Below are 16017 nucleotides of genomic sequence, written 5' to 3'. Positions count from 1 at the left end.
AAACTTTGAATTCATCACATCCACATAAGCATCCAGAATGATACATATCAATGTAAACTAAAACAATAAAAGCAAAAATGACTAAAAAATAAGTAAAACCAAACAGCTATCCTGTGTCAGGATGTCAAAAAATACAACCAGTCTTAAACATCAGGAACAAATACTTTTTTAGAGTGCCTTTTTGTTGTAATTATGTTCTCATCATGTAAAGTGAAATGTTTGAGTCTAAAATGTGTAATTTTGATTTTTGTTTCTTCTGTGGAGTTGTGTGTATTAAGTTAAATAAATGTGTCCTTTTTACTTATGCTGAATAACTGTCCAGTTACTTCCTGATTCTGTTTTATTTGATTCTGCTTTTTGATGAAGCAGTCAGAGGACATTCAGTGTTTTCGGTCATCTGCGGCAGAGTTCAACTCATAGAGTGACATAGTATGCAGCACAATCAATCAGTCACACAGTCAGTCAGACAAGAAATCAATAAAAAGTGCATTTATTTTCAAGAAAAAGTAACAAACGCAAAATAGAACAGACTCCAAGTATATAGTGCTTGGTATACAGTGCAATGTCATAAGAGGATTTTGATCGGGACTCTGCTCAGAACCAGTTCGTTTGAGACCCAGATGTTAAGAAATTCACCTTGATAATGAACAATGATGATCGGGATTACAATGTGAAGAAGATAAAAGTGAAGATAAAATAAGGGTAACAATAAAGATGAAGTCAATAATACAATGATGATACTCATGATAAAAGGCGATGAAGATGATGCAGTGATAATCATGATGATTATGTGACGCAGATTATAAAGATGTAGTGGCTGGACAGCTGCTCAACAGAGTAAACACATGCATATTTATTAAACAGTTTTATATAGTTTGACTGAAGTAAGTAAAGTAAAAACTACATAGTTTAGAAGCAGAAAGCTCACTTTGCATTATGAGAGCTTAATAATGAGAAGAACAATGAAAATCCCCCTTAGCTGACATTCTATTCTACTCCAACGTCTCCTCTCCTCTACTTCTGCCTCTCTTCTAATTTCTCTGAATTCCTTTTGTCCACATTTTCTTCATGTCTAGTTTATACAAAACTCGCTTTCTCATACTTTTAACACCTAGCCTCTGTACTTAGCTAATCACTGATCAGTGTGCAAAATTATTCTATATCGTTTTATACTCCCTGGTAAAAGATATAGCTTTTTTCGGTCTATGCTTTCACTCATTGTGCACTATGCTGTCTTTTCCCTACTGATAGGTAATCTATGTATGCTATTTTATTTTAACACAGCATGTTATCATATTTTTTGTATTATCTTTTGTCTTATTTTGTTTGTATTTTTGTTTATATTCTCTCATGTAAGTATTTTTATCTTTCTGTAAACTGGAGCGTTTTTCCTCAGGTCTCCACTGAAAATGGGCCAGTAGACTCAGCTGGACTAACCTGGTTAACAAATATTAAATAAATACATAAATAAATAAATAAATAAATAAATAAATAAATAAATAAAAGAAACATTTAAAACATCCATCTTTTAAATTTTTAGTTTTACAAGAAACATTTAAAACATCCATCTTTTAAATTTTTAGTTTTACAAGAAACATTTAAAACATCCATATTTTAAATCTTTAGTTTTACAAGAAACATTTAAAACATCCATCTTTTAAATCTTTAGTTTTACATGTCTGCTCCATTTACATCAGCAAAGCTGCGTTCTTTTCAACTGATTATTAATAACCACAGAATAGTGTTTAAATAGTGATTTAATAGAAATTGTGACAAAGTTCTGTTAAACTTAAATAGCAGTTCTAAGACTGTGACCTAAGCTATTCTTAACATTATATTTTTCTTTAAAATATGTCTATGTTGATGTAAAACATTCCTAAAAGTAATACTGCTACTAGATCACCTGATTATAAGCACAAACTAAGTGGTTTGTACACTGTCAGTAACATTTTTCTAGTATCCATAGTAGGGCAAACTCAAATTCCCTTTCCCCAACAACAATCCCCTACTCATCCCATGGAATATTCAGGTTTTTCCTGACAAGCTGAGATATATAAACTCTTCAGCATCTCCTGGGTCTGAGCCAAAGGTTCTCCTCATTTGGCAACATGTGGTACACCTCCCAAGAGAGGCATCCAAAGAACCTTCACTAGGTGCCAAGTCTACATCTGTTATCTCCTGAAATCTTTAAAGAACAGAGTCTGACCAGCTCTGTGGTGTAGAGGGATAAAGCTTTGACTATGTCACAGGTGACCTGACATCAGATGCTAGGGGGAGCTGATGGGGGAGGGAGGGAGGTGGTGCTAGTTTGCCAAACTGGTGACTTCTAGGAAGAGCACTAAGTCTTCACCCTATACAGCTTAAGCTTAATGAGTCTGTTCTGCCAAGCAAGCTGCATAATAAGCAGAGTGGGATTTCAGAACGTGGATGGCAAGCTCCCCCCAGAAGGCTGCATATAGCAGAGATCTGTGACAGTGGAGGGGATGCTCCACTGAGAAAGAAGATAGGCTACCATGCAGGAGCAGCAGACTGGTCTGCTCTTTACCGCCCAATCATGGATCGTGGATCATGGATAAGATGAATAGTGATTCCTGGGCAGGAAAAAATTGTCTGTAGGTCCATTAGGCTCAGTCTTTTTGGGGAGAAAAGAAATAGACTTAAGGAACAGTGGTTGCAGTCCAAGATCCTTATGAATTGTTGAATGTCACGTTCTGTCACAGAGAGTGAAGCCAGAAACCCCATTAAGGAATCTCATTTTGGCCTCTTGTATCCATGATCTCATACTTTAGTAAGTGATCACATCTGATGAGTGGGAAACAGATGGCCAATAAGTGGAGAGGTTGATTCTATGACTTCCCTGTTTCTGCTATGTGGTAATCTCAATTTGTGATTTTGCTCAGTGGTTATGTTGTGAGTTTTGGATTCCTGATTATGATTAATTTGTTCCACTGAATTTAAGTATGTACCTCACATCATCTTGCCTGGATCTATCTCCTGCCAAGTTTGCTATGGTCTGGCTGGATGTGTTAGGTCCTGTCACTTATCAGACAGCTGATACTTTTTTGAGGTCCAGTAGTTTTCTACCATTACTCAAGCAGATATTAGTGACTACAGTTCTTAAGAAAAAAATTTTAAGTCTTGACCTTGGTAACTGCTGTTCCATTTCTAACCTTTTACAAGCAAAGTAAATGGGAAACCAATTTATTAAGAATTAACTGGTTTTCTGAAGACCCAAGACCTACTTTTATATATTTTAGTTGAGATTTAGTAAATTCCATGGTACTGAGATTGTCCTGTTGCCTCTTGAAACTAGTAAGGTTCCTTAAAATGGTTACTGGGGTTGTGGTCAAAGGTCACTCACCGCATGCTATTTATTTCAACTGGGCTAGGACTTTTGGCACTCTCTATGCTGGTATTATTGAAAAGTTAAACCTAACATAAACCTGTCTATTGTCCATTGGATTGCAAATTGACTGCCTAACATATCCTAAGTTGTGCAAGTTGCTGGTACCCTTTCTGAATATAAAATTAGAAAAGAGTATGGTACAATAGGTTTCTGTGATGGGGCCTCTCATCTTCCCTATTTATTTTGCAGACATCCAAGTCAATATCTCAGAAGTGTGGTCAACCATGTTTGCTGATGACTGCAAGCTGGCCACAGATATCCAATCAACCAGTGACTAAACACCTATAATATGTATGTACATAGTATACTGAAAATGGTCTCAAGCTGAATGCAAAAAAATGCTTTATAGCAGCATTTGGGAAAAACAGCTGCTCCCACATAATACATTACAAATTGTACTCCTCTTCAGACAGACACAATCTTAAAAAGCTGGGTGCTTATGTGGATAACTGTCTCTCATTTGATTATCATGTTTATGCCATAGTCCGGAAATCCTTCTGTCTGGCCCAGGTAATTTCCAAAGGAATATGCTCACGATCTAAGCAAGGCATCATACTGCTGTAGTCTTCCCTTATGAGCCCCTTCATTGGACATAATACCCCTTTGGTATGTACATGCATATCACTCATCTGATGAAACCCCAAAGATTTCTAACCAACTAAATATTAAAGGTGTTAAGTCCCCCAGCTATCACAATAGATTAGCACAAATCTCTTAATACTCTTTTGTCCCCCGGTTGACTTAAGATGAGCCGGGTCTTACTTTTCAAGACATGGAAGAACAAATCCCATTGGAGCTTCTGTTTCTTTGTAAAACCAGTGGCTCTACAAGTTCCCAAACTGAGGACTTAAATATACATCTGCAAATAAACAAAACTTGCATAAAGGATAGGTTATTAACTCAATGTATTCCCAGACTATGGAATAAGATACCACTGTAAGTCAAACAAAATACCGCCTTGGCTTACTTAAGGCGAGTTTGGATTGACAGAATTTTTTTCCCCACTTGATGAACTAGTACTACTAAGTTCTTGAATATGATGGTAAGAATCATTAAGAGCATCTACTTAAAGGTGTATATGGTTAGGCATCATATGGTTGCTGTTATTGCTTGTTTAATGTTGTTCTGTTTTCCTCACTGGAGTTGTCAGTGACCTACTGATGGTGAAAGGTCAATGGCTTTATTAGGTCCTGGTTCTCCTTGTTCTCATGGCTGCATTTGATATGGCAGACCATGATATGTTGTTTAACCATCATCTGTCATAATGTGGCTCTTCTGATGCCATGCATGAATTGTTTGCCTCTTTTCTGTCTGGACAGTTCCAGTGAGCTGTACCTATGAATACTTCCTTTACCAGCCTTTCAGAATGTGGAATATCAGGGGGTTTAGTGCTGGCTGTGTTAATCTTACAATGTTTGCACTTCTGTTAGTGGAAGAATCTTACTATCCCTGCTGTGTAGATACCCATATGTACCACTGTTTCCATCAGGAGAAAACAACTGTGGTCAGTACCTTTCAGGATGACTTGGAACACATGCTTCAATACAGCAGACATAATTACATAAACTATAACACAACTGAAACAGAGGCCGCAAGTTTTTAATTGCATATTAAGAAACTCTTATACTTTATAGGTATGCTGTTTTTTTGTTTCTAAGATACATAATCTTTGAGAGATCCTCTATCAGGCTGACACTCTGGGACCAGGTCTTAGCTGTTGTCAAGCTATCCTGAGTCTGTATTCAAGAAGATGTTGTATAAAACATCACCAAGATTGAAAGCATGTTGTTATATTTACAAATAATGACTTATTTGTGAGTTATAAGAGAGGTAAAAATGATGCAGATATGATGAGTCATTCATAATTCTCACAGCAACATGAATTGTCTGACCCTGAATTGAATGTTATCTAGATAATACAGTAGCTGACAATGACTAAAAATAAAGAGTATAAGAAATGCAATTAAACTGATTCTGAGATGCAAATTCTTTGAGAAATAGCCATGAGAGGTTAGTTAGAATCAAGGAGTGCTAATAGGAAAGATATACATACATTCTTTTCATTTTATATTATTTATTTATTTATTATTTGTTTACCAGGAAGTCTGACGGGGACAGAGCCCAGTTTCAGTGGAGGCCTGTGGAGAAATGCTCAAGACACATGTCTTTGGAAACCAGGATTATTTTTAAAGATGATAAGCTCACTGGTAATCTAATAACAGTTTGCTAATAAAGCCTTAGAAATCAAGTGTGATGTTGTTCACTATCTGTCAAAACTAATAAACCTCTTGCCATTGTTCATCATTGATAATACAAACAACAGAGTACCAAATGTAACTGAATAAAGATACCTTAGACTCTGACCTGTTCTTTGCAAAACACACTGAAAAAATTGTCAGCAAACTAGTTAGCCAACTAAAACTGTGCTGCAAAATCACCCATCTCCTCTCTTGCTACTTCTAACCCTAATGCCTTGTGTTAATACACATAAGGTTCAAATGGCTTTAAAATGGTTTGTTTTATTAGTCAGCACATATGCCCATTATTGCAACCTTCTTATGGGTTTCAGTTGGTGACCAGTTCAAAATAAAGCTACCTTACTGCTCAGCACAATATTATTCAAAAGTGTTTTTCAATCAAAGTCCAAAGTCCACCCCCCCCCCCAAACAAACTACCCAACAAGGATAAACTATACACTCTCGGAGCAGCCAGGCTGATACTGTCACGTTAGTCAGACCCAGATTCAAATCAGACATTGATAAAAAGGAACTTTCCAGCTTGGGTTCAGCTATCTAGAATAATCTTCCAGTAGAAGTAAGAAAAAACAACAAATACTGAGTGGGTTTAAGTCTAAACTATAAGAAAATCTACATAATGAATCTAAATCTGTATGATTTTTATGATGACGGTTATAACTTTATCCTAAGACAGTACATATGCCAGCTTAGGAACATTTGCGCAATACTAGGCAAGTAATGACAATGACCATAACAGGCCTAGCCATACATACGTTTAAGAAGACACATTTAAATTTAAGTTGTTGAATGTTACTCTCTGTCTACACATAACAGAAGTGTATACCTTGCTTTAATGCAAGCAAACTTGTTAATGTATAAGTTTCTCTTTTATAGAGCTCATTTGGAGCATGGGTAATTACTGAAAAATGTCAGTTGATCATTCCACCTTTGAAGTTATCAAACAGCAATAAATAAATACAATAAATAATAAATAATAAATAAATAATTTCACTCCAAAGAAGGAAATACATTTTTGTAAGGAGACAAGAGTCTCACTTGTGAATTGTCAAGTGCAAGGAAAGAGCTAGTTCTGTGTTATTTTGGCCATGACTTTTTGTACAAATAAAACAAAGAGCTCCACTGTGCTGTTAGTAATGATAATAATAATAATAATAATAATAATAATAATAATAATAATAATAATAATAATAATAATAATAATAACAATAATAATAATAACCATAATAATAATAATAATAATAACCATAATAATAATAATAATAATAATAACAATAATAATAATAACCATAATAATAATAATAATAATAATAATAACCATAATAATAATAATAATAATAATCATAATAATAATCATAATAATAATAATAATAATAATAATCATAATAATAATAATAATAACCATAATAATAATAATAATAATAATAGTAATAATAATAATAATAATAATAATAGTAATAATAATAATAATAATAATAATAATAACCATAATAATAATAATAATAATAATAATAATAACCATAATAATAATAATAATAATAATAATAATAATAATAATAATCATAGTACAAGAGAGGAAACGATTTTGCATTCAGTTCAATTAAGACCATAGAACAAAACTGGAAGAGATTTGTTTCAGCATTAGAACAGTGTGCACTTGATTTTTATTGAGCATTATTGGAAGTTTAAAGAGGTTCCTACTTCCAATAATGCTCAAAAGAGGTTACCATCTGCAGTGGTGTAGCGGTAGCATTGTTGCCTCAGAGCAAGAGGTTCTCCTGTTCGATTCTGGCTGGAGTGCGGGGAGTGTCTTGTGTGTGGAGTCTGCATGTCCTCCCCACGGTTGGGTGGGCGTTTGAAAGACATGCATAAATGGGCATGCCTTCGTTGAAGGTTGATCGTTGAGCTGGCACCTCGGTGTTCATCAAAATCTACTGCCAATCATTAGTGGACCGGAGTTCCGCTGTGGCGACCCCTAACCGGGAAAAGCCGAAAGACAACAACAGTGGAAGTTTAAAGAGGTTGTGCAGTTGCTGGATACTGTAAGAAAAGCTGATCAGTGTACCCAAAGCTATATATTTCAGGACAGGATAGTCCAGGATGTTGTCATGTCATTAGTGATCCACACAATGCATGTACTGACTCAAATGATTCACTGTACAGTGGAAATTTAAACATGTTACATGTAGTTCTAACTGTGCTAAGTCTAATGATTAAGTTGAGAGGACAGTACAAACTGCTGAGAATCTTGTAATTAAGACACAGAGCAGTAGCAATTCATGTTATATACTCTGCCACAAGGCTTTAGTAGAATATAGAAATACTCAAGTACAAGGTGCTGGTCAACATTATGCTCCGCTTTCTGTAGTTTGCAAAATAAAAACAAGAATTCTTAAATCAGCTTCTTTGCCAGCTCCTGAAAAACAAATTTATATTTGAAGGAAACTAAAGCTGGATTAGTCAAGTCAAACGTCTCCTCCTTTTAGTTGAGAAAGCGAAAAAGAACATAAAGTAAGACCTGAAAGAATCCAACATAAGACTTCAATATACAACCAACCAGTGACAATGTTGCTAATAAACAAGATCAAAAACAGACTTCCAGTACATGTGGATAAATTACCAATAACAGTGGTAGCCCATTGGTTTGGGGACATGATGTCTAAATGTGATACTGGAAAACCAGGATCAAGTGGGAAGCTAGAGGTGTGGCTGGGGTGGTCAGCTTGGTTTTCTGATGGCTAGCACATCTCTCCCAGCAGGAGGACATGGGCTTGCATGGCAAGCTTCTGCTCTGTAGCAAAGCTGGAGAGCAACATTAGAATATCATGATTGTACATTGGCATTGAGGATAGGATCAATCAAAGCTGGAGAGCAACATTAAATAATCATGATTGTATATTGGCATTGAGGATAGGATCAATCAAAGCTGGAGAGCAATATTAGAATATCATGATTGTACATTAGCATTGAGGATAGGATCAATCAAAGCTGGAGAGCAACATTAGAATATCATGATTGTACATTGGCATTGAGGATAGAATCAATCAAAGCTGGAGAGCAACATTAGAATATTATGATTGTACACTGGCATTGAGGACAGGTTCAATATCAACTTATCAAAGGTAGAAGCTCTCATGAGGACGTTTACATTATACCTTACTGAGTGTCTTACATTCCCCCCACAGAGTTAGTAGATATAACTAAGGAGGTGTGGAAGTTGAAACCACACATTAGGAGGGATATGGTTGTAGGGGGATTGCCTCCTTGCAGAAGAAAAAAAATACAGTTTCCTCCAAATGTCTCATGTAATTTTGGCAGTTTGTATTTTGAGGATTTTGACTCATTCAGTTTGCTGTTGGAAAGTTTTGATTTAACTTCTTGTAGAATATATCTTCCTAATTGTAAGGCAAGAACACAAGAACCAACAGCGTTAGCAGATATTGCGGATTTCAGTTCAAAAAAGTCAGTCGAACGATGGAAATAAACCAATCTTCCCTTTATTCAATAGAAAGGTATAAAAACGAGATAAGCGCTTTCACAAGGATGCTTCATCAGATCTCAGACAAATGAATATAAAATGGTCATCTTTAAGTACTCTAAAAATTAATTAACAGTTTACAAGCAATTAATAGTTAAAGGGGTAATGGTATCATCTTCAGTGATATGCATATATAAAAAATATACTATGGTTTAAAATCTGAATAAAACTCTGTATAATAAAATTATATATATAATTAATAAAAAACTTGAGCAACTTGCATAAAGACAGACTTCAATATTATGATAATGAAAGACCAACATGACATATATTATATCATTCACAAACATAAAGAATATCTGTGTATAAGGTTAAATGGATGTTTGAATATTCTATGATCCCAGTGTCCATGATATAGATGTAAGGAATGTATATGTATAAACGATATGTATATATTGAAAAAATGTGTATGTTAAAAGTGTGTATATATTAAAAACATGAGGGATATCTACCCTCATTCCCCATTTTACTTAACATTCCTTCTTAGCCTCAATTTGGGTCTAATCGAGGCTCTCTCATTCAAACCAGACCCTTGATCAGCTCTCAGTTTAATAATCCATTCTGTCTCTCTACTCTCTGTGTGAGTTCTAATGTCACCCCCTCTAGAGTTAGGAGTTATCACCTCCAGTACTTTGAAGGAGAACCTGTGCTGTGTATCCGTCATAATAACATGCTTTGCCAAGGCATTCTGAGTAGTCCCCTTTTTCATGTGATAAACATGCTCCCTCATACGATCTCTCAAGGGGCGGTTGGTTTTACCAACATAGAAGCAAGTACATAGTTGGCACCTGGCCAAATAAATGACGTGCGAAGTCATGCAGTCCGCTGTCACCAGTGTCTGATAGTATCTACCGTTATCAGGATGATGGAACCCTGGTGTATCATCTATGTAGCAACAGAAGTTACACCGTCCACATGGTCTGGTGTAACCATCTGTTCTATCTCCTTCTCTATGAAACACAGAGCATAGTCTCCTCTTCAAGTTATTCTTATTTCTATATAAGAATCTAGGTCTATCCCCTACAATGTTTCTGACTTCATCATTCGTGCATGAAAGATGTGGACAAACAAACGCTAGTGCATAACATTTCTCATTGTATATTGAATGTTGATGAACAACGACTACTTGACAAAGGGCTGAATTTATCCCTAAATGTCAGAGTCAATTGACAGATAGTGTCGTTGACTTGAAATTATTTTGTAGGAGTGCCATGTTGAAGTATATATTTAAAGACCATTCTAAAATTGACACTGAGCATGAGTTTAAGTTTAAGAATCGGAGTGAGTACACACCGATTAATCACCCATTGGTTGAGGCTTACATGAGACTAACTGAAGAGGAACTTCATAATTACTATGAGAATAGAACTACCAAGAAGCACCCCTTTGTGAAAGATAATTTAACTTACAGAGAAAGGGCGAGCCTCAAGAAGTTACAGAATAACTTAGATATCACCATCAGACCGGCCGATAAAGGCGGTAAGGTAGTTGTAATGGATACTATAGATTACATCACACGAATGAACTCTATGTTAAGTGATGATTTCTACGTGAAGATAACATCACAGTATGTAGAAGGAGTCATCAAGCATGTACATGACACCATCAATGACATATTTCAAGGGGAGTTAATAGATCAAGATTTATTTCAATACCTCATGATTTGTCATCCCATGATACCCACTATACATGGTCTACCGAAGATACATAAAGATCCCATCAAACCACCCATGAGACCGATAGTGTCAGGTCGAGATTGGGTGACTGAACATCTATCGGTATATGTAGAAAAGCATCTAAGACCAGTGTTGAATTCCAACAGAGTCGTCCTAAGAGACTCGAAACAATTTTTACTTGACTTATATGACTGTACGAAGGATATGAACATCACACTTGACTACTTATTCGTCACCTTTGATGTTCAATCCTTGTTTACAGTCATACCCAACAACATGGGCTTACTGTATGTCATCAATTATTTGAGAATGCATAGTGGGTATACCCCTGTAAAGATTGATTTGATAACATGTTTCTTAGAATTAGTCCTGGAAAATAACCTATTCATGTTCAATGGAGATTTTTATAAACAAAAGGATGGCGTAGCTATGGGCACTCCCTGTGCCAATAGCTACGCCAATATGTATTTGGCCTATTGGGAAGAACAGGTTCTGTTCAATGAGAAATTATTTAAAGACCATGTTGTATACTATCGTCGTTTTGTCGACGATTTATTTATTTTGTGGAAAGGTACATCTGAACAACTAGAGATATTTTTTAACATCCTGAATAACTTGACTACCTGTTTGAAATTCTCTATGGAGTATTCACAGTATAAAATAAATTTTCTTGACATGTACATTGAGAGGATTGATGACAATTTCATCAATACTGGTGTCTATAGGAAGAGTTGTTACAGTAACAGCTTACTTAATAGAACCAGTATGCACCCTCCACATGTCTTCAGAAATATAATCAGAGGACAAGCAATCAGGGCATCAAGACTAAATCCCACTGAATCTGGCTTTGAAACAGAACTTAACAATCTGAGAGACAGACTGTATTTTAGAGGTTATGGTGTGGACGAAGTTAACACACAGTTTAGTTATATGTCAGATCTGAGATCCACTACAGGGGCTCCTTACTTTGGACCTGTTGAGTTGACCCCTCCCTCTACTGATAGGACCAATGTCTATGGGGGCTTAAAGTTCATTACGCAATTTTCCTCAGATCATAATGAACTGAAAGAGGTATTCAGTAAACATTGGGGGGTACTATGCACGAATGATGAAGTCAGAAACATTGTAGGGGATAGACCTAGATTCTTATATAGAAATAAGAATAACTTGAAGAGGAGACTATGCTCTGTGTTTCATAGAGAAGGAGATAGAACAGATGGTTACACCAGACCATGTGGACGGTGTAACTTCTGTTGCTACATAGATGATACACCAGGGTTCCATCATCCTGATAACGGTAGATACTATCAGACACTGGTGACAGCGGACTGCATGACTTCACACGTCATTTATTTGGCCAGGTGCCAATTATGTACTTGCTTCTATGTTGGTAAAACCAACCGCCCCTTGAGAGATCGTATGAGGGAGCATGTTTATCACATGAAAAAGGGGACTACTCAGAATGCCTTGGCAAAGCATGTTATTATGACGGATACACAGCATAGGTTCTCCTTCAAAGTACTGGAGGTGATAACTCCTAACTCTAGAGGGGGTGACATTAGAACTCACACAGAGAGTAGAGAGACAGAATGGATTATTAAACTGAGAGCTGATCAAGGGTCTGGTTTGAATGAGAGAGCCTCGATTAGACCCAAATTGAGGCTAAGAAGGAATGTTAAGTAAAATGGGGAATGAGGGTAGATATCCCTCATGTTTTTAATATATACACACTTTTAACATACACATTTTTTCAATATATACATATCGTTTATACATATACATTCCTTACATCTATATCATGGACACTGGGATCATAGAATATTCAAACATCCATTTAACCTTATACACAGATATTCTTTATGTTTGTGAATGATATAATATATGTCATGTTGGTCTTTCATTATCATAATATTGAAGTCTGTCTTTATGCAAGTTGCTCAAGTTTTTTATTAATTATATATATAATTTTATTATACAGAGTTTTATTCAGATTTTAAACCATAGTATATTTTTTATATATGCATATCACTGAAGATGATACCATTACCCCTTTAACTATTAATTGCTTGTAAACTGTTAATTAATTTTTAGAGTACTTAAAGATGACCATTTTATATTCATTTGTCTGAGATCTGATGAAGCATCCTTGTGAAAGCGCTTATCTCGTTTTTATACCTTTCTATTGAATAAAGGGAAGATTGGTTTATTTCCATCGTTCGACTGACTTTTTTGAACTGAAATCCGCAATATCTGCTAACGCTGTTGGTTCTTGTGTTCTTGCCTTACTATTACATTATTTTGTAGAACCCAGCGCTTACTTGCAGCTAGGCAAGTTTGTCTTGTTATATATCTTCCTAATTAACTTTTTAACCTAACCATGTGTGTGTGTGTGTGTGTGTGTGTGTGTGTGTGTGTGTGTGTGTGTGTGTGTGTGTGTGTGTGTGTGTGTGTGTGTGTGTGTGTGTATATCTATCTATATCTATATCTATATCTATATATATATATATATATATATATATATATATATATATATATATGGGTCTACTTCATATAATCGAAAGTTCATTTGATAGAAACTCATTTGACTGAGACCATAACACCGAAATTTCAAAACACTGAAAACCCGTTTGACTGAAAACTCATAACACCTAAACATTGTAGTGAAAGATATATGCCCTTTTCCCCACTGTAGTGCGATCATGGAGCTAGAATATATAGTTAGGGTGTGTGTGGGGGGCACAGCTCCCCACATTGTGAGGTGTGGGGGGCATAGCCCCCCACATAGATTAGGTAAATATTGTTTTTTGCAAAGAGGTATTCATTGCAGTTATAAGTATCCATGTGTATGGTTTAAAATGTCTGAAGTATGTGGGGGGCTCCGCCCCCACACCCCCCTAACTATATATTCTAACTCCAGGATCACACTACAGTGGGGAAAAAGTCATAATCCTTGAAATTCCATGTTATACTCTACAAGAAAAACCTAGCCAAGAAAGAGTTTTCACATTGTGATACCTTAAACTTCCTGTAATACAAGCTCATGGGATACATGCAAATGACCCTTTAAGGACATCAAATGTTTCAGCTATATGGCTTGTGAATGTCCATGATTTTTTACTTTTTCTTTTTAAGTCTTTGTGGACACATCCAGGCCAATAAAGCCAAACCTGACTAGCTGTAGACATGTATGTTTCGGCATTCCTATGACGTGGTCAGTAGAGCATAAGTGGACTGTTTGGCTGTACGTAGGTTCATAGATTCATAGGTGTGTACTAGGCTAACGGCCCTGGAGCCTATATAAGCCTAGCCCAAGAACATTTCCTGGCATTACACCAAAACACAAACACAGGGTCTTTACATCCATTTGATGTCCGTAAGGAGTCATGCATACCTCTCAACTGTACATATTTTCACAGAATGTCCAGATTTTTGCATCATATTTTGATGTGTTCCTCCTAAAATCTGTACTTTTCTGGAAAATAGCTGAGGACTGAAGTCATTAAATAATGACAAACATTTGAATTTAAGACTCCACATCCTTCAGAAAATTCATGCTAATGAAAAACATATCATTCTATCAACTTTCTAAATTTGTAAGAGCAATATTTAAAATCTGTCCCTATTTGTCCCCCTATCATTTTAGGCTTTGTCCAGATTTTTTGCTCTAAGAGGTTGAGAGGTGTGCCCATGGGCTTCTATTACAGGAGGTTTAAGGTATCACATAGTGAAAAAGATTAACAGTGGCCAATGCTGGCCAGCCCAGAACAGGAGTAAAAGTTAAAACAGCTTTATAAGCTGTTAGGTGCTTTGCTCTGCTGTATTTTTAAACAGAAATGTGGCACAGTGAAACGCTTCACAGTTTTAAAGACATTAGCTCCTCAGAAGAACACTACACTTTACTTCTGCCTGCTGTCTATGTGCCATCTGCACTAAATATTTCATAGCATTTCTAACTTGTAAAACACTTTGTGATGTCTGTAATAGGTAATCCATGGACCCATTGAAGCTCTATTTCCTACAAAGCATTATGACTGAGTCTTTGATTGTAATCCAGATTATATGCTGTAAATACAGATGTCAAGATTCACCTCTTGAACTTCATGCAACTCTACTCGCATAATGAATTTCTTGGTAGTCATGTCTTGAATACATAATAAGCTGGTTATGATAACAGATCTTATAATTGTCTATACTCATTTCAGCCTCAAAACAGTTGATTGAGTGAATGCAGCTGAAACTTAATACCTGTCATAAATACAACATATATGTGTGTTTGTGTGTGTGTGTGTATGTATATATATATATATATTATATATATATATATGTGTGTGTGTGTGTGTGTGTGTGTGTGTGTGTTAATAAAACTTATTTTCTCCTTTCTGTTTTCACCAGTTTAGTTTATTTCTGAAGAAGATACCAGGTAGAAACATAATTTCTGGCATTTATATCAATTTGCATTGCACACTTGTGTATCCTACTTTGTTTTAAGTTTTGCTACTTGAAAATTGCAAAGGGTTGTTCTTCAAGAAAATAAAAGAAGGATCTGCTGAATGCGAAAGGAACATAGTTGTTCTGTTTGGTTAATTCTTCCATTTTTTTTTCAGATCAGTAATGAATACATAATTCCATGCCACAATTCCTAGATTTTACAGCCTTCACCGACCAGTAACTAGCATATTCAAAATTCTCATTTATGATCTTTGCATTTCAGCATATTTTACTACCACAGTGGGAAAATACCTGTTTCCATCTGATTCCATCTTCACTCTGTCAGAATCTGCCAGATCCTCATAGTCTTTTGACCAGATAAACTCTGAGGAATCTGAGAGGTCAGGGGTCTCAAATGAGAAGAAAATGAAACCATCTTCATCAACATCAACTTCAATTTCCTTGGTACCTGCATTAGTTAAAACAAAATTAGAAGAACACTTAACCTCAGTCCATCTAAACATTTAATACTCAATGGCACTTCCGGATTTAAGTACTTTTCTTTGAGGTCAGCTACAGTTCTTGTGTTGTTCTGCACTACAGTTGACAATAATCCTTAATAAATAAGTTATGTATGATGACCTTTGTTATCTGAGTGACCAGATAAATATATCCTTCGCCAGCCTATTTCTTTATAAGAGTGTTTCATTGAAA

The 16017-nt window shown here is 35.7% G+C and overlaps 1 protein-coding gene across 1 annotated transcript in view; it reads right to left on the bottom strand.

Annotated features, from left to right (window-relative positions):
- Positions 1 to 16017, bottom strand: part of LOC122816536 (myomesin-3-like) — a 522511-nt gene that overhangs the window by 303901 nt on the left and 202593 nt on the right. Inside the window, exon 8 of the mRNA XM_044089388.1 lies at positions 15616 to 15772. Within this exon, the coding sequence (XP_043945323.1) occupies positions 15616 to 15772 (157 nt within the window). The remainder of the gene's footprint in view (positions 1 to 15615; positions 15773 to 16017) is intronic.

Source organism: Protopterus annectens, chromosome 1.part1 (genome assembly GCF_019279795.1).
Source record: "Protopterus annectens isolate FY-2018-M chromosome 1.part1, PAN1.0, whole genome shotgun sequence".
NCBI lineage: Eukaryota > Metazoa > Chordata > Ceratodontiformes > Protopteridae > Protopterus > Protopterus annectens.
The sequence above is the reverse complement of the archived record's forward strand: the minus strand, read 5'-3'. Positions and strand labels throughout refer to the sequence as shown.